The sequence below is a fragment of the Pristiophorus japonicus genome, chromosome 18 (genome assembly GCF_044704955.1).
Source record: "Pristiophorus japonicus isolate sPriJap1 chromosome 18, sPriJap1.hap1, whole genome shotgun sequence".
Taxonomy (NCBI): domain Eukaryota; kingdom Metazoa; phylum Chordata; class Chondrichthyes; family Pristiophoridae; genus Pristiophorus; species Pristiophorus japonicus.
In genome coordinates, this window is record NC_091994.1 from 100,003,352 (window position 1) to 100,022,965 (window position 19,614).

The window sequence follows — 19,614 nt, forward strand, 5'->3', positions numbered from 1 at the left end:
TGAAGTGAAAGTGACTGTAAAGGGCCAAATGGCTGGTTTCTGTGCTGTAACATTCTATACTTCTAGTGTTTTTTTGGTGGGAGCTCATGTTGAATTCAGCCTTAATTTGTTACTGTTCTTCAGTCAAGAAGGAGTTAACTTTTTAAAATTGTACATTCAGCAAATCTTTATACTTAACAACTGAAGGACAAAATGAATTTTACCATTCTAATGCTTTCTTTCAAAGATCCCAGCACAAAAGATGGGATTTTGAGTGCATTCTTTGCAGGGCCCCTTGTAGTTATAGCACTCTGTCTTTACCTTACTGAGTCTTTCTGTTTCAGATGAGATTTGCGAGCCTCCGGTTCAAGTCCCGACAGTGAAGCCTGATTCGGATCGAGCAAATCCCAAATTGGGTATTGGGATGTTGGCCTTCAGTCCAGACAACCGTTTTTTAGCAACCAGAAATGGTATGTTAATAGGACCAATACTGTGGGTTAAAGATAAGGTTGGTAGCTCAGTGATTTTAGGCCTCAATCCACAATTCAGGGTGGCAGGTCCAAGTTGATATGTAGACATTTTTGTAGATCGGGTTTGGGAAGGACATCGATCTTGCTCACCGAGGGACCAATACATGGAATGGAGCTACAGTGCTAATCCACTTTCTCCAGCCCCCCCCTCACCCCCCCGCCCTGTTCCACCTCTCCTTCCACATCCACTCCCCCAACCCCCCCGTCCTTCAACTCTCCCCGCCCCACCCCTTCCTCCCCTCTCCTTCCACTTCCCCCCCCCCTCTCCTTCCATTTTCCCCCTCCCCTCTCCTTCCATTTTCCCCCCCCTCTCCTTCCACTTCCCCCCCCTCTCCTTCCACTTCCCCCCCCTCTCCTTCCACTTCCCCCCCCTCTCCTTCCACTTCCCCCCCCTCTCCTTCCACTTCCCCCCCCTCTCCTTCCACTTCCCCCCCCTCTCCTTCCACTTCCCCCCCCTCTCCTTCCACTTCCCCCCCCTCTCCTTCCACTTCCCCCCCCTCTCCTTCCACTTCCTCCCCTCTCCTTCCACTTCCCCCCCTCTCCTTCCACTTCCCCCCCTCTCCTTCCACTTCCCCCCCTCCCTCCCTTCACTTCCCCCCTCCCTCTCCTTCCACTTCCCTCCCTCTCCTTCCCTCCCCCCTCTCTCTCCCCCCCCCCCTCCTTCCTCTCCCTTCCCCTTCCCCCCCCCTCTCCCTTCCACTCCCCCTCTCTCCTCCACTCCCCTCCCTCCTTCACTCCCCTCCCTCCTTCCACTCTCTCCCTCCTGTCCACTCTCCCCCCTCCTCACTCTCCCCCTCCTTCCACTCTCCCCCTCCTTCCACTCTCCCCCTCCTTCCACTCTCCCCCTCCTTCCACTCTCCCCCTCCTTCCACTCTCCCCCTCCTTCCACTCTCCCCCTCCTTCCACTCTCCCCCTCCTTCCACTCTCCCCCTCCTTCCACTCTCCCCCTCCTTCCACTCTCCCCCTCCTTCCACTCTCCCCCTCCTTCCACTCTCCCCCTCCTTCCACTCTCCCCCTCCTTCCACTCTCCCCCTCCTTCCACTCTCCCCCTCCTTCCACTCTCCCCCTCCTTCCACTCTCCCCCTCCTTCCACTCTCCCCCTCCTTCCACTCTCCCCCTCCTTCCACTCTCCCCCTCCTTCCACTCTCCCCCTCCTTCCACTCTCCCCCTCCTTCCACTCTCCCCCTCCTTCCACTCTCCCCCTCCTTCCACTCTCCCCCTCCTTCCACTCTCCCCCTCCTTCCACTCTCCCCCTCCTTCCACTCTCCCCCTCCTTCCACTCTCCCCCTCCTTCCACTCTCCCCCTCCTTCCACTCTCCCCCTCCTTCCACTCTCCCCCTCCTTCCACTCTCCCCCTCCTTCCACTCTCCCCCTCCTTCCACTCTCCCCCTCCTTCCACTCTCCCCCTCCTTCCACTCTCCCCCTCCTTCCACTCTCCCCCTCCTTCCACTCTCCCCCTCCTTCCACTCTCCCCCTCCTTCCACTCTCCCCCTCCTTCCACTCTCCCCCTCCTTCCACTCTCCCCCTCCTTCCACTCTCCCCCTCCTTCCACTCTCCCCCTCCTTCCACTCTCCCCCTCCTTCCACTCTCCCCCTCCTTCCACTCTCCCCCTCCTTCCACTCTCCCCCTCCTTCCACTCTCCCCCTCCTTCCACTCTTCACCCCCACCCCCCCTCCTTCCACTCTTCACCCCCACCCCCCCTCCTTCCACTCTTCACCCCCACCCCCCCTCCTTCCACTCTTCACCCCCACCCCCCCTCCTTCCACTCTTCACCCCCACCCCCCCTCCTTCCACTCTTCACCCCCACCCCCCCTCCTTCCACTCTTCACCCCCACCCCCCCTCCTTCCACTCTCTTTCCCCCCCTCCTTCCACTCTCTTTCCCCCCCTCCTTCCACTCTCTTTCCCCCCCTCCTTCCACTCTCTTTCCCCCCCTCCTTCCACTCTCTTCCCCCCCCTCCCCTTTCACTCTCTTTCCCCCCCCTCCCCTTTCAACTCTCTTTCCCCCCCCCCCCCCACCCACCCTCCTCTCCCTCGCCCCTCCTTTCACTCTGCTGCGTTTAAGATTCAGCAGTGTGGACTGGGAAGGGAGCCAGATGAATGCTGGGCACCTCCTGCAGGGAGGGAGGGAAAGACTGAGGCAGAATTATCCTTGGACTGTTCTACTGCACCTCCTGTCATTTCAGTGCTTTCTCATGACTGCAGGAAGCTTGTGTAGAGTTTTTGTAAACAGTCTACAACTTTGTGTGTTTTTCTGTGGTAAGGTCAAGGTAGTTAATTTTCAGTATATTTTTGTAGGATGAGTGACTTATTCCTCTGCTGCTGTCTTCTTGCCTGGTAGTTCTAAACTTGGAGCACTGTAAGTTTCTCGTTTCCTGTGAACAACAAACGTTCGTATACTAAACCTTGCAATGCAAAATATATATCGCTTTCCCCTTTCTTCATTCCCCGTCTGGAGGAAGAGATGCTATCATTTGCGATATATGAAAGTTTTAATCACATTTCTTTTCTACATTTTATGTTGAGCACTTGAAGTTGAGGGATATCTGCTGAATGCGGTACTTTTCAGCTTTTTGTTGATCTTCGCTGCTGTATCAGTGTAATATTTTATCGATGTCAAAATTGTTTTTTTGGGTCACAAACTTTAGTTTAACATCCATTTGCAAAATTTGGCCTATAAATATAGATTTTTCTTTTAGGACGTGACTGCTGCCAACGAAGTTGAAGTAGTTGCGCATGCGCAGTTTTTTTTCGGTTGCTCGCTAACTGAAAACACTTCCAGAGAGAAAGGAGGGGAGGGGTGGTGAAAAGAGAGCGCATCAGGAAAAGAAAATCTGTAGCAGCAAAGCACAGTAAATGTCAATTTTTATTAATTTTCTTATTTTTATTCATTTTCTTTTCCTTTCCCTTCACACGGAGCTCGCGCTCCGTACAAATAAATCTCCACAATCCTCCCCCCATGAAAATATACATTAATACTTAAACGAACCGGCGCTATTATTATACATTGTTAAATCAACCCATAGCTCCATAGATTGATGAGATATGACTATTATTATACATTCATACTTAAACCACCACAGATTTATGCACAGAACACTTCCGTGCAGCTTCCGGTCGGTAGCAGTAGGTTCCGGTTCGTTGGCAGCAGTCACTCCGTTTCTTTTAAAGGGAAATTCATTAAATACAGGCAAGTACCATTACTGTGGCACTCATCTGTAGGGCCCCTCTCTTGACCATGACTTAAGGCCATTTAATAATTCTCCCTTGTTGATGACTAGTACATAGTATTTTTCGGGTGTTTACTTTCTTTCCGACTCTTTACTGAAAGTTTTCTGATTTTTACAAGGTTCTGTGTAGATGAAATCCCAAGAATAGGAAGAAGCTCAATGATCCTAGCCCATAGAATTGCCTTCCTTATTGATCCACCAAATAAACAGCACAAACTCATTTTATAACCACTTTCTTTTTCTCCTTCACCAGATAACATGCCAAACACTGTGTGGATATGGGATGCCCAAAAACTGAAGCAGTATGTGGTTTTGGAGCAAGTGTCTGCTGTCCGATCCTTCCAGTGGGACCCATGCAGGGCTCGCCTGGCCATCTGTACTGGCAGCAACAAGGTGTACCTGTGGTCTCCTGCAGGCTGCCTGTCTGTGCAAGTTCCAGCTGAAGGTAAGCGTTGGGAAGCTGAGAGGGGCTGAAGACTTGGGGAATGTGTATTTCATATTTTCCTAACTCATGCCAGAAATACTACTGACCTTTGTGAAGAACTTCTGCTTTCTGTCATCTAACATTTGAATTCTGGTGTCCTTTCTGCAGATAGTTTCCAGGTTTTATCATTGCACTGGCATCCCAATGGAGACTCTTTAGTGCTGATGAGTAAAGATAAAATGTGTGTGTGTTATTTGGAGACGGCAGATGAAAGCTAATGATGTGTGCTCTGCAGCTGGAGGGTGCAAGTGCACTCTAGTGTCTGGCTCCATTTGTGTCTGCCATATTGCTGAGAGCAAACGAGCATTGTTGACCGACTGCAACAGTACCAACTACTTATACCAACTACTTATGGAATATGGTCTTTTCATCTTCTAATGGAAATTTGTGGTTCAAAACAAGTGAAAAATTTGCTTTTACAATCATTTTGTGGACAGATTCAATAGCAAAGCCATTTAAAAAAATAATTGCATTTATAATTTATGTATTCTACAAGATCTTAATTCTTTACTGAGTGCTCATTGAAGCCCTTTTTCTTTTTGGGAGTTGAATTTTTTAATCCTTGCTCTGTCTGATGTTGGAACTCTTGTCAACACTTCATCGAATGAGCTGCTAGATTATTCTTGGAAAGGTGTCCAGTCGTCATTCAACGTCAAGCTGAAGTGATAGAACCAGGGGCTGTTGACCAAAACATCATCTCAAATTGTATAATTGTCTCTGGATTTGACCTCTGGTATGCCCATCAACCAGATCTCTCAACTAAATGAAGATTTGGGATCACTTCTTTTAAAAGTCAATCAACATAACACTTCAGAAGTACTTCATTGGCTGTGGAGCACTTTCGGAACATCCCGAAGATGTGAAAGGCGCTATATATAAATGCAATTTTGTTCTCACGATCTATCATGTGTACATATATTTTCTCAAAGGTGCACAATTTTGTTTAAGGTCCTGGGCAACTCCAAATTATAGGTCATTTATTTCATTGATGTTTGTGGTATCTTTCTGTGTGGAAAATGGCTGGTGTATTTGTCTACATAAGGATCGTAAAAGTCAGTGTATGGGAAAAGCTTTTGTGATGCGATGAGGCATTCTATAAAAGGCGTCTTGTTTTTCTATTAATTTCTCCCGATGCCAACTGTCACAAAAAGCCTCATTGCAACATTACTGTCCTAAATTACGACCGAGTCTTGCTCATAAATGATCCTCGACACTCGTCAAGTTTCTGTGGTCACTTCTCTGAACATCGGTGTCCCAATGTGTGAGTTGGTGTTGTTATCACAGCACAGAAGAAGGGAGCAGTATTCTGCATCTCGTGTATCTTACCTGACTGTTTGACACCAACAGTGGGTACTGCAAAAAGAGATCATGTGTTCCATATGGCAGTAGTGATGCCCCCCTTGCCTTGAATACAAATCTTAACCAAAAAAACTTCAGTTGAAACTGAAGCCTACTCTAATATGTTTCAGTCCATTGGTTTGCCAGCGTAGGGAGGTCAATGGATTGCTCACTTTTTAATGTAACATTGTTGGACCAGGTCCCTTGATACTGTGACTGTTTTACTCCATGTTGTGCAGTTAACAATTTGTTTATTACCTGCATAAACACACTGGTCGGTGTGGACTGTGCTGTCAGCTGATGTGCAGGTAACCTTTAGATAAGGCCCTTGTAATGCATACTTTTGTGGTGAAATAAAATTTTAGCCACGTCAAACCTAGATTGGCCTGCCTCGTGCACAAAACCTGCCTTTGTTCTTGCAGATGCAGATGGCATCGCTCAACAGTATATGACTGAAACATGACATATTCGATTGTATATAAATATTTGTAGCATTGGATTTATATATAGTTATTTATGGTAACTTTTTTCGAATAAAATTTATATCAAACTCTGTCTGTATATTCACTAATTGCTGTATGTAAATTATATTGTATAATCTGGGATTGTAGCTGAGGTTTGGAATTAAGGGCTATTTTGTTTAGGATTTAGGGCATAAATGAATGGGAGAATAGATTAAAAAGTAAGCTTTAAGGAGTAAGGCAAATTATGGGTCAAAATAAATCCAAAATGCACTCACTTCATAGAGAAGCTCTTGATGCTGATGCGGAAGGACAGAGGAGGTAGGATATGGAATGGTGCTGCATTGCCTTCCTGGGGTGAAGCAGCTGGCTTCTGCCAAGCAGCTTCCCATATTAGGATGGCTGAGGTGATTTTCACAACGCTTTGTTGTGATAGGTCTTTCCATGAATAGTGAGCTAGCTTGCTTAATCTGTGCATTGTTAATCTGGTTCCCTTTCATCTCCCACTTAAGATTTTCAAAACCTTTTTCACTTGGTTGGATTTGAATCCAGGTCCTAGATTTCTCTGAGGAACTTAAATGTGAAGGGACAAGGCCCTTCGGGCCATCACCAAGGTTGAAAAGAGGATAGAAAATTAGGTTTGCTGAACTTGGGATTTAGAAGCTTTGAGTGATAAAAGCCATGATGCAACACAAATAGCTGTTTAATGGTTGAGTACAAAATGTTATAAACTCACGGTCTGCATCAAACATTTATTTCCTGTTAATTTTCCATCTTTGATTGGGTGAATGCCAAATTGGGTGAATGGCTGGAACCGCGATAAAGATGAAAAACTGCCTCAGTACACCTGGGGTCACCGCTTCTCCAGTCAATGAGAACTGACCTACAATCTGAGGCTCAATTTGGAATTCAACATTGAAAATAATCTGTTTTGATTGTACTGTTGTCTTTGTGGATTTGTTTTGGGTGTTCCTTACAAGTCTGAACAAGTTTTACTGATCTTATACAGGTTAATGGCCAATTCATGAGTATGTTTTTAATCACCCAACCTCAAAGACATGGGTGCATTAGAAAAGATTCAAAGGGTGACTAGAATGTTCTGTACCTCAGGGGACTAAGTTATGAAGAGATGATACAGTTCTTCAAAACAATGAAAGGTACAGATAAAGTTGAGTTAAACAATCCTGGAGAATGAGTGTGGAAGAGAACATAATTAGAAAATTCATGAGCCTTGAGTAAAGTTGGAGATGACATTTCCCCACAAAATACTGGACAGGTGGAACACATTCCCACAGAAGGGAATTGATTTGAGATCCGTCAGCACTTTATTTTAAAAGAGCTGGACCAATATTGAGTAGGATTGAAGGTTTGAGATATTTAAACCTCCCCACCCAAGGGGCAATGGGGATGAAGCTCCTGTTTAGTAAAGAATGAATAGGTTCTATGGGAGGGAAATCCACAACACTGACCAAATAATCATGCATGGGCTCTTGAAGTGAGTTTATTAGGGATTAAGAGGAGTTTTGTAGCTCTGGGTTTCCTTGTTTCTCACATGCCATTCATTCTTCAAAACTGAAAGATGCCTACATACCACAATGTTACACATTTAATATCAATTTTATTAGCATGAGTGATGGCTTTAAATAAAGTACAGAAAAATGCTTACAAAAAACTGGATTATAATTAGTGTATAATCACTACACTTAACACATTCTAAGCATCTTCTCTCAAATCATTCCCAGTTTCTGCTTCTTGTTAATCTGGCATGTTTAATTGACGAAAGTCATACATAGCTGAGCTTTCAAATATTAACTTCAGAACTATCTGTGAATGTAGTTTGCAAATGTGCCATTTCCTTTATGGACTTTTAAAATATTAAAATGTATTTAATTCTTGTGGAGAGTGATGTAGTCTGTCCTCCTGCAGCGGTGAGCTTTGCACACTTGCTGTTTGCTTTGAAGTCACTGTTGGGGAGTAGAGTTCTCACAAGGGTAAGGTTAACAGAAAGCACAGACTCCTATTACTGACTCATTCTTTAGTCTTTAAAATGAGCCACTTTGGAGGGGAGGATACATTTGATTGCATAATTGAGTTTGCAATATGGGTTGGAATGTTTTGGTCAGGTTGGGCCAGTGAGTGACTGGTGCCAGATACTGAGCCGTGACTATATTTGCACAAGTATGATATTTTTGTGCTTTAAATGTTGTGCTTTGCTAGTTGGCTTGGGGTGGTGGGTGGCTGGCTGTCATGATTGTGTCTACAACTGCATGGCTTGCTGGGCCACTTCAGAGCAAATGAACCATCAACCGTCTAGTGCAGAAGCAAAGGCCAGGCTGGGTAGGGATGTTGGGTTTCCATCCCTGAAGGGTGTTAGTGAACCAGGTGAGTTTAAAAAAAATCCACTTTCATGGTCACTTACTATGGTGCAAGAGCCACCACTTGCCAGATAAGTTGTGAAATTAAATTCACACTGTCATGGTGGAATTGGAGCTCGTCCAGTACCATAATCACTGCACTAATGTAGCCCTACTTACCAGTATTTAGTATGAGTGAGAAACTCCAGCCATTGTTAATAGTGCTGTGATCATCAAAACTCCACAACACACTTTTATATAATGGACTATATTATTTCTGGATTACAACCATGGTACTGACATCACAAATCAGTTGATTTTTCATTGTGCAAACATTCTACCTCAAGAATATGAAGCACTGTTAGAACATAAAATAGTAAATAATCATTAATAAGGAGTGACTTCAATACTGTTGTACTTTGTGTTCAGCTGGTTTTAACTGTCTCAATTATATTTCAAATGTCTAATAGATGGAGTGATTACAAGCCAAGCTTTGTGAAAATGTTTAATACAAGGTACTCTTAACATTTAAAAGGGTTTTCAGCATTTGCACAAGACTATTAAAATAGTACCACAATCTGCCAGTTTTGAACAAAAACTGGTCAAAGCAGTGGTTTTCAATGATTTAAAAACAAGTGTGACTAAAAGGTACAACTGAGCTGTCTTTTTTTAGTCAGTACTCTGTTAGTCAAGGTATGCAAAACATTAAAATTGAGCTTTTGGCCATTTAGTGGCAGCCCCATTTGGTTGCAGTTTCAACTGTTCACTTGTTTTGCTTTTTCTTTTCAACTAATAAATCTCATAGTGCTGTTCCCAATTCAGAGGAAGAACTTGTATAAGAATGTAAAACCTTATTGTGTAAAACAATGCATTCTTTTAAAATTACAAAGTCTAATTGCTGCTAAGTGAACACTGGCTGAGTTCGTAGAGGTCAATTCAGAGGCTGCAACCATTCTGGCTCTGGTGTTTGGTATTCCATTGTTTACTTTTTTTGAAATGACACTGGGAGATATGTACAGAAATGCATATAAATGCAATTCTGTAAGATACATATAGAGGGTAATCATCCATGTTAGATTTTATGCCTAATAAAGGTCCTGCATCAGAATGGATCTGGAAACTCTTATTCAGAGAAGGCACTGGGAAAGTGATTGCAATCCCAAACCTCTGTAGATTGGGAATGTGCTGATTGTATTGCAACATTCTGTCTCATAGATAACATGGCTGCTGTTTTTAGGCTGACAATGTCATTTCTACTCCCTGGGTTGCTGTGCTTGTGTTCATTAATATCTCATCACACCTTAAAAAAAATACAATTCTCATTCAGCAAGTACAAAGAAATGATTTGCAACTCTGAACATTACTGACTGTATTGCAGTCCAATGCCACCACGCAAAGATGCTGTCGTAGGGTAGCTTCATTTAGCCATCATTTCAGAGCCATGACAAAACTGAAATAGTGCAGCTTCAGTAAGTGCACAGAGTAGATGTTTGCATTCCCAAAAGTACTGACTAAATCGGTTCTTTATCATAAGAGTTTGTTTTACATCTTCTGCCTACCCAGCTGTGACTGTGTCAGACTCTCCTCACTTTAGGACCAATATCAGAGAAGACACTCACACTATCTGACTTGAATTTGAACCCAGACATCCAGCTTCCCTCATCAGAGACTACTTCTCCCTGCGCTACATTTGGACCAGAATCCAAAGGTAGAAAGGGTAGTGTAATAATTCACCACACCACCCACAGCAGACTTTAATTTCCTCAGTCTCCCAGGTGACATAATAGCATTCTAACCCTCTTAACATGCCCAGTTTCCATTAGGTTTCAAAAACAATTGCTTAAGCACAGTAAGCAGGTCCATCAATAAACGATAACACACCCACAATACAAGCAGGACACAGTGCTAATCATTTTCCAGATTGCAATGCTGTATTTTCTTGTGTATAATATGCAATAATTCTGAAGCAGTTTGCTTTTAAAACAACACTGTACCACATGCTACAGTATATATAATGTGCTCTCAAGATAGAATGCAACCTTGCTTGGTATATCTAACTCCACGACAACATGCACCCAAAACTGTCCAGTTCCTGACCAAAGGTTGGATTAATAGGAATTGCAAAGGTACAGAAGAGGCAATGTAAAATACCATACAGGTGGAGGAAGATCCCACCGACTGCACAGCAAAGCTTAAAACCTTTGGTTTAAAATCCGATTGTCCCCCTCGACATTGAATAGCCCAGTTTGGCTTCATTGTTAATGAAGGACATTAGACCGAGATAGGTCTGGATGAGAAGGGGCCGCTCCAGGATCAGCACTCCATTGGCCCGGCCTGGCAGTGGTGCCTCTTTGTGAGCCTTCTTCACGGCTTGGATTAATTCAGTCTTAAAATTCTCCAGCTGGAATTTAATAATGAGAGAATCACTGTACAATTAAACTGATAAAAGTCGATCTGCTTCAAAACTGGTCACTGACTGAGCAGTGTACATTGGGAATTAAAAGTGAATGGGCAACTTACTGAACTTCAACGACCAAAGCTCGTTAACTAAAGATTCATCTTTCACTGAAGGATGAATTAACTCGGATTACTCCTACAATTACATGACATCCTATACACTAAGTAAGTCAAGGACAACCCTACAGTACACATACAGATGTCCTATGATCAATGAACATTTTGTTCAGACAGGATCCCATACTGGTTCATTTAGTGGGGAATCAAGTAGCAATAACAGGATATATTTAAGGGGAAGCTATACAAGCACATGAGGAAGAAAGGAATAGCAGGATATATCATAGGGTTAGATAAAGAGGGATGGTGGAGGTTCATGTGAAATATAAACACCTGCATGGATCAGTTGAGCCAAATGGTCTGTTTCTGTGCTGTAGATTCTAATTCTATGTAAGCTCTCCACCAGTGCCTGACTTATTAGCCAGACAAGTGATTTGTTACAACTCAAACTAGTCTTTAGGACCTTTATGCCAAATTACAGTGCTTAGGCAACAGGCCATGCTGCATGGTCAAGTGTAGAAAGTGTCAATGTGTGGCATTGGATGGCATATCATGTCATGCCAAGTCTCTTGCCCTATTCATTGATTACCAGTTCTGGATGCTTGCCCTAATCAAAAAGGCTGAACGCTTCTTACCTGGCAAAGGGATGCGATCTTCTCATCTGCATTTGCCATGGGGTGTTGAGTGAAGGTGGCATACGGCATGTCGGTGGACCATGGATTCCAGCGGTTAACAAAGGATGGTGTATCCCGCTTGTCCCATTGAACGCGAATCCCATGTCCCTCTCTCCTGTGGAAACAAACTAGGTGAACGACGCCGCCACTTAAAAGTATTATGGTGTGCCTCCTTGCAAGCAATATTTGTTGCTCAACATAAAGGAGAAAAAAATAAGCTTATAATTTCAACAGCAATTGGGGAACTGAGTGGTTCGGACAGTGCCAAACAAGCCTATGGGCACTGGCAAAGGACTCTGAAATAAAACTGTGACATATACACAGCAGGTCAGCGAAGAGGAAAGACAGGTTAACGTTCCAAATTCAGACCTTTCGTCAGAATAGGCTAATTCCAGGTCTGAAAAGTAAATCGGCCTTTTCTCGCTGCAGGTACTAATGGAGTATTTTGTATTTATCTCAAGATGTCAGTATGGTTGGCAAAGGCTGCATTTATTGTCCATCCTTGGTTTCCCAGAGGTAGAGCTGAGGGACTTCCTTCTAGCAAATGAATAGACCCAGTGGCCAACCACACAGTTGGAGTTACATGTTGGTAGGTGGCAAGCTCCAGTTTGGTTTTATGACCATGCAGTAGCTTTCCTGGTTAATTTGCCAACTCACAAATTACCAGGCTTATTGTCATGGTGGGATTTAAACTGAGTCCTCTGGGTTGCTAGTCCAGTACCATCACCATTAAATTACCACACCCATATATCTTATTTGTGATGACGAGGGGCTTGTCTGATGGAGTCCTGTGCTCCAGGAGTTTGAGAAATTGTGACAAATTTAATTACATACTTTTGCATAGAATGTACAGCACAGAAACAGACCATTTGGCCCAACAGATCTATGCCAGTGTTTATGCTCCACACGAATCTCCTCCCACCCTATCACCATATCCTTCTATTCCTTTCTCCCTCATGTACTTAATTTCCCCTTAAATACATCTATGCTATTGCCTCAGCTACACCCTGTGGTAGCGAGTTCTGCATTCTCACCACTCTCTGGGTAAAGAAGTTTCTCCTGAATTCCTTATTGCATTTATTAGTGACTATGGCCCCTGTATTAGTCCAGAACCCAGTGTGGGATCCTCCACAGGGTCAGTGCAGAAATACTGGATAAAACAAAGATTTTCCTACAGTACTCACTTATTCAGAGACTTTGGAGGAAACAGAAACTCTCCAATTGAAATGGTATCCACTGCATTGAGTGAAATTCGAATAACCTGTCGGCAGATGAGGCTGATGAAGTCATATTTACAGAGGAGCAGGGATCGCTCAGTGATCAGTACCAGACGCTCCTTCTCGTTGTTCCAATGGTCGATCCTGCGACACAATGGGGGAAAATTCATGTTCATAAAAAAAAGTACCTATAAATCACCTAAAATACGTTTCACATCATTGAAATCACAATTTGTTCTTTCTCCCCTCCCCTGAAGTTTCTCGCCTCTTCTGAAGGTGCCGAGTCCTGTTGAAGTACAGCTCGACAGCTTCCCCAGTGCCTCATGCTACACGTGTGAGCCTAGAAACTGAGCAGTGACAGATTATTTGACCGTGGAGGGCATCGCAGCTGAACCTGATCCTGCCTATGCCTGATGTGCACGCACGCGTAGCCCAGCACTGATACCATGACAGTAGATCAGACTGGCTAATATTTCGGAACGATAAACTAGTGGGAAAACTGCACAACAAAGGGACGGAGGGAGGTGGTATTTTATATGTTTTTAAGCACACAGTAAAGTTTCTTGTCCATTCTCAACCTCTGGCCGATGCAACGAAGAAACAGAACTCGGAACAGTGGAATACAATCACCACGTGCTGGCTCGCAGACACTGCATCAGACAGGTGTTGGGCAATAAATGCCAGCCCTGCCAGCAATGCCCACACCCCAAGAATGAATTTAAAAAGACATCAGCAACGTCTCACAAACAGCAATGAGATGAATCAGTCAACCTGGGTTTTCCTGGAGGTTTTGGCTGAGATCTGAATCCTGGGAAAACCTCTGTTCGAATATTGTTACATCATTCTGAATCACTGGAACAGGCAGATTACAGCTTGGGTTATTGTCTCAGCTGAAGGATGGCAATAATGTGAAGCTCACAGTTGAGCTTTGCTCACCTGATAAGGCGTTCCTTCCTTCTATGAATGTGCAGACACTTGGTATTAAGTCACTGATTTGTAACGCCTTCTGAAATCCACCAAGCAGTGTTAGGTCTAACCAAATGTACAATGGTCACTGGACATCCCAATTTAATACCATGGAAATAAATCAAATTAGTCAGTCTGTGTGTAGAAATTTGAAAGTAATGCCGATGTTTTTCCACTAGATGGCACCACCTCACTTGCTAGATCCTGGGTCTCACTGCAGGAGACATCCAACAACAAAGTACCAACCACACTACCTTTTTCAACACTTTGACTCTCCGAATCGAATGGTGAGTTCCTGAAAAACTGGATGTGGAAGTCGGAATGAACTGTTTAATGTTAGAATACTGGGTAACAGCATTACCTAGCAACCATATACAGCAGTACACAATCCCACTTGTGAAAAGGCCTCAAGGCCCATCACTTACTCCGTCAGCAGCCACACACTCTGCACGCCTCCATCCTCTGTTGGCATGGCGATGGATCGAATATCAGAAACAGCCCTTTCAATGGTCCCTGGCTGGAAGAAGGAGAGAATGTTTCCAGTGAGAAATTGTGACAAGACGAATTTTAACAAGAGGTTAAATGTTGGTTGATTAAAATCACAATTATCACGATTAACCTGCAACTATTCACTTAAAGACTTCTAACACGCTCTTTACGGCTTGCCCACCAGCAACTTCTGCTGGTTTTCCTATAGCTGCAGGGAACAGCACTGAATCCCAGCCCATCAGCCAGTGAATGAAGGCCAGAGAGATACAAGGAGCAACATGTCAGCTGAGGGCTTTAGGAGAAGGGGAGGTGATCATCACTCCATGTAATACGGAGGGGGCTGGTTTTATTCCACTTGTTTCAATTAGACCATCCCAAACCTATCTGATGATTGTTTTCTGCCTCCTTGTTGACTCATGAAAATTGACCTCATGATTCATTCACTCCAGGTTAAAACATAATCGCCACTCCTACATCAAACTCAAGAAATTTTTCTAAACACTGCACACCACTTGGGCAAGGTGCTATTAGGACAATGAAGCTTCTATTTATGTTCTAATGAAATAAATGTGACAGATTCTCGAAGGCCTATTCAGACCATTTGCCCACAGAACATACCTAATCAGAGCCCGCGTGGAGGACTGCACGCAATCTTCGGCACCCCACCTCAGGAAGGTTTTACTACGTTAATGGTGCTATATAAATATTGGCCTTGGGAAGGATGTAGCACAGATTCGCCAGAATTATACCAGGGCTTAAAGGGTTAAATTATGAGGACAGGTTGCATAAACTTGGCTTGTATTCCCTTGAGTTTAGAAGGTTGAGGGATGATCGGAACGAGGTGTTTAAAATATTAAAAGGATTCGATAGCGTAGATATGGAGAAACGATTTCCTCTGGTGGGGGAATCCGGGCGAGGAGGTATAATCTGAGGCCATTCAGGGGCAAAATTAGGAAGAACTTTTTCACACAAAGGGTAGTAGAAATCTGGAACTCACCTCCTCCACCTCCCACCCAAAAGTTTGGGACAATTAAATAGAAACATAGAAAATAGGTGCAGGAGTAGGCCATTCGGCCCTTCAAGCCTGCACCACCATTCAATAAGATCATGGCTGATCATTCAACTTCAGTACCCCATTCCTGCTTTCTCTCCATACCCCTTGATCCCTTTAGCCGTAAGGGCCACATCTAACTCCCTTTTAAATATATCTAACAAACTGGCCTCAACAACTTTCTGTGGTAGAGAATTCCACAGGTTCACAATTCTCTGAGTGAAGAAGTTTCTCCTCATCTCGGTCCTAAATGGCTTACCCCTTATCCTTAGACTGTGACCCCTGGTTCTGGACTTCCCCAACATCGGGAACGTTCTTCCTGCATTTAATCTGTCCAATCCCGTCAGAATTTTATATGCTTCTATGAGATCCCCTCTCATTCTTCTAAACTTGGAACTTTCAAGATGGAGATCAATAGGTTTTTATTGGAAAAGTGTATCAAGAGATACGGAGCAAAGGCAGGTAAATGGAGTTGAGGTACAGAGCAGCCATGATCCAATTGAATGGCAGAGTAGGCCCGAGGGATTGAATGGGCTACTTCTGTTCCTTAGAAAAAACAATAACTTGTATTTCTATAGCATCATTAACGTAGTAAAATGTCCCAAGGCGCTTCACAGGAGTATTATGAATCAAAAAATCTGACACTGAGCCACATAAGGAGAAATGAGGGCAGGTGACCAAAAGCTTGGTCAAAGAGGTAGGTTTTAAGGAGCGTCTTGAAGGAGGAAAGAGAGGTGGAGCAGTTTAGACAGGGAGTTCCAGAGCTTGGGGCCGAGGCAACAGAAGGGACGGCCACCAATGGTTAAGCGATTATAATCCAGAGGGCAGAATTAGAGGAGCGCAGACAACTCGGGGGGGGGGGGGGTTTGTTGGGCTGAAGGAGATTACAGAGATAGGGAGGGCGAGGCCATGGAGGGATTTTAAAATCGAGGCATTGCTTAACTGGGAGCCAATGTAGGTCAGTGAGCACAGGGGTGATGGGTGATTGGGACTTGATGTGAGTTAGGACACAGGCAGTCGAATTTTGGATCACCTCACGTTTACGTAGGGTAGAATGTGGAAGGCCGGTCAGGAGTGCGTTGGAATAGTCAAGTCTAGAGGTAACAAAGACATGGATGAGAGCTTCAGCAGCGGATGAGCTGAGGCAAGGGCAAAGACAGGCGATGTTATGGAGGTGGAAATAGGCGGCTTAGTTATGTTGCGGATATGTGGTTGAAAGCTCATTTCAAGGTCAAATATGATACCAAGGTTGCGAACAGTCTGGTTCAGCCTCAGACAGATGTTGGGGAGAGAGATGGAGTCACTGGCTAGGGAGCGGAGTTTTTGGCGAGGACCAAAAACAATGGCTTTGGTCTTCCCAATATTTAATTGGAGAAAATTTCTGCTCATCCAGAACTGGATGTCAGACAAGCAGTCTGACAATTTAGAGACCGTGGAGGGGTCGAGAGAGGTGGTGGTGAGGTGGAGCTGGGTGTCATCAGTGCACATGTGGAAACTGACGCTGTGTTTTCGGATGATGTCGCCAAGGGGCAACATGTAGATGAGAAATAGGAGGGGGCCAAGGATAGATCCTTGGGGATCACCAGAGGTAATGATGCGGGGGCGGGAAGAGAAGCCGTTGCAAGTGATTCTCTGATTAGATAGATAAGAATGGAACCAGGCGAGTGCAGTCCCACCCAGCTGGTAGTCGGTGGAGGGGCGTTGGAGGAGGATGGAGTGGTCAACTGTGTCAACGGCTGCAGACAAGTCAAAAAGGACGAGGAGGGATAATTTGCCTTTGTCACAGTCACAAAGGATGTCATTTGTGACTTTGACGTTTGGGTACTGTGGCAGGGGTGGAAACCTGATTGGAGGGATTCAAACCTGGAGTTGCGGGAAAGATGGGCACGGATTTGGGAGGCAACATGTTCAAAACAGACCCGGTTTGGAGCTTACCATCACAAACAAACTCGAGATCCCAAATTACCCATATACTTTTTATAAAAGCCAGCATTCTCGTTCCCTAATCTCTCTGTTAGGCTCTGGCTACGAGTCACTCTATCTGAAATTAAATACTGTGATTAGGATAAAAGGGAAAAGGAGACGGTCACATTGTGATAAGCTCTTAAACACATCTATCAATAATTCAAAGAGCATTTAGCATCACCTTTGTGTTATCACCACACTTTGCACAATCCCATACCAATTCTTTGGCAGAATCCTGGGCTGCAATCTCTTTCTCTAAAGATATTTCAAAGCAGCTGCCAGGATGGGAGTAAAAGACACAAAATAATAGTCCCTCTTACTTCAAATCCATGGCACACAATCATTGAACAGGGCACCATAGATACCAGGACATCAGGAGGAGCCTCTCCCGGACAGTGAAGTGAGCTGCCCTTTCTCGGCCCAGAATTTGGTGCCTGGTTTACAGTTTAGAAATGCGTATGGGCGGTGATAGATATAGATAGAGAAATTATATAATTATAGACTAGATGGCTAAATTCAGATAGATTCAAATAAATATAATCAGATAGATGCAGATAACTAAAGAATGGTGTTGCCGCTGACTAATTATTTATTTGGATATACTTAGAGGACTATATGCAATGTTCCCTGTAAGCTGCGCTTTGTTCTGCGTGGTGTTTCTTTTACTGCACCGGCCCATTAAATTAGAGGCAACATTGACTGCATGGGCACGATGGTGTAATGGTTAAGTGGACCAGTAATCCAGCGTCCTGGACCAGTAATTCAGCACCCGCCCAAATCCCACCAGTTTGAGTATCCGAATTCAGTTTAAAAAATCTGGAACTAAAAAGCTGGCACCAGTAAAAGTGACCATAAAGCTGTCGGACTGGAAAAACCCAACTGGTTCACTAATGTACTTTAGTGAAGGGAACCTGCCATCCTTACCCGAACTGACTATACATGACTGCAGTCTCACGCAAATGTGTTTGATCTCGGAAATGGCCAAGCAAGCCCTTCAAATTGTATCAAATCACTAGGCGACCCCCACCACAATCACCTTCTTAAGGATAGGCAATAAATGCCAGTCCTATAATAAAATAATAAAAAAATATATACCTATAGATACAAGGAGATATAAATAGAAATATACATCTATAAAGATTTAGATAGATATAAATATAGGAAAATAGTTTTAGGTATATATAGGGAGGGGGGGGGGTAGAAATAAAACTAGATAAAATCAAATTTATGTTTATATATTGTATTATCTATATAATTCGATTTGTATATATTTATAATGTATATATATATATATATAAACTAGATTTAGATAGATACAGGTACAGATATGAATAAATAGAAATATATACAAAGATTTAGCCATGGATACAATTAAAAAGCCATAAATGTATGGATATAAAGATATGGCTGCTATATAAATATATAGATAGATCTAGATGCATATACAGGTATATATAAATAAATAAATAGAAATACATAAAGATTTGGAAATGGAAAGACAATTAAATGGCCATAAATACATGGATATAAATATATTATGAGAGAACTAGATGTAGATATAAATAAATAGAAATATATCAATGATTTAGCTGAAAAGGAGGTGCCAGGGAGTGATGCGATGTCCCGGAGCGGCCCCGGGCCCGGGCCCCGGGCCTTACCCTGAACACGAAGTAGTCCTTGATCCTGGCCTGCAGAGTGGGCTCCTTCACACTGAACGGTGTCAGGGTCTCGGGCCCGCAGGCCGCCGGAGCCGGAGCGAAAGCCGCGCTCTCCGAGGCCGCCGCTGGGTGAGAGGGAGGCGGCTCGGCTCCCGCCGGGAAGCCCGGGCCCGCGATGCCCTCAGTGGGCAGCACGGCCGCGTCCGGCTCCACCGAGTCGTCCATCTGCAGCATGGCGGCGGAGCGCAGCGGAGCCCGGGGGGAGGAGCGGGAGAGAGCGGTCAAACCGCAGCTGGTCAGGGGGGGGGGGGGAGTGGCCTGGGGATTGGGGAGGAGCAGGGGACTGGGGAAGGGCGGGGCCTGGGGAGGGGAGGGGCCAGCGGGGTGGGGGCGGAGCTGGGGGATTGGGGAGCGGCCAGAGGATGGGGAGGGGCCAGGAGATGGGGCAGGGCGGGGCCAGAGCATTGGGGGTGGGGATTGTTGAGGACAGGGATTTGTGGGAAGGAGGCACAGAGCTGGGCTTTGGGAAGGAGATAAGATCAGGTTGGGTTTGATAGTGGGTCTGGGGCAGAGCCTGGCTATCAAGATAGTGTTTGCACTGTGGGATTGAGTAAGGTTTGAGTACTGGGACTGGAGCAGGACTGGGAGAGGGACTGAAGTATTATATAGAATGAGAATTACATAGAATATACAGCATATAAACAGG

The 19,614-nt window shown here is 44.5% G+C and overlaps 2 protein-coding genes across 3 annotated transcripts in view; one reads left to right on the forward strand and one right to left on the reverse strand.

The window, feature by feature from the left end:
- wrap73 (WD repeat containing, antisense to TP73) overlaps window positions 1-6,112 on the forward strand; it is a 152,164-nt gene extending 146,052 nt beyond the window's left edge. For both annotated transcript variants that reach the window (XM_070860467.1, XM_070860466.1), the window contains 3 exons: window positions 324-449; window positions 3,991-4,182; window positions 4,330-6,112. In XM_070860467.1, the coding sequence (XP_070716568.1) occupies window positions 324-449; window positions 3,991-4,182; window positions 4,330-4,439 (428 nt within the window). In that variant the 3' untranslated portion in view covers window positions 4,440-6,112. The remainder of the gene's footprint in view (window positions 1-323; window positions 450-3,990; window positions 4,183-4,329) is intronic.
- A 1,506-nt stretch (window positions 6,113-7,618) lies between these two features.
- tprg1l (tumor protein p63 regulated 1-like) lies at window positions 7,619-19,179 on the reverse strand. Its single transcript, XM_070860469.1, has 5 exons — window positions 18,909-19,179; window positions 14,171-14,262; window positions 12,747-12,923; window positions 11,524-11,677; window positions 7,619-10,775 (listed from the first exon to the last, which is right to left on the reverse strand). Exons 1-5 carry the CDS (start codon window positions 19,140-19,142, stop codon window positions 10,581-10,583), a joined length of 852 nt encoding a protein of 283 aa, XP_070716570.1. The 5' UTR covers window positions 19,143-19,179; the 3' UTR covers window positions 7,619-10,580.
- Window positions 19,180-19,614: the final 435 nt, after the last annotated feature.

Bases quoted from the DNA above. Each gene is read 5' to 3' on its own strand.
- tprg1l (XM_070860469.1), bottom strand. From the start codon at position 19,142: ATGCTGCAGATGGACGACTCGGTGGAGCCGGACGCGGCCGTGCTGCCC. The intron at 11,678-12,746 runs GTGAGTACTGTA...TTGTTTCCACAG, and splicing joins CCTCCAAAGTCTCTGAATAA to GAGAGAGGGACATGGGATTC. The intron at 10,776-11,523 runs GTAAGAAGCGTT...ATTAAATTCCAG, and splicing joins AGATCGCATCCCTTTGCCAG to CTGGAGAATTTTAAGACTGA.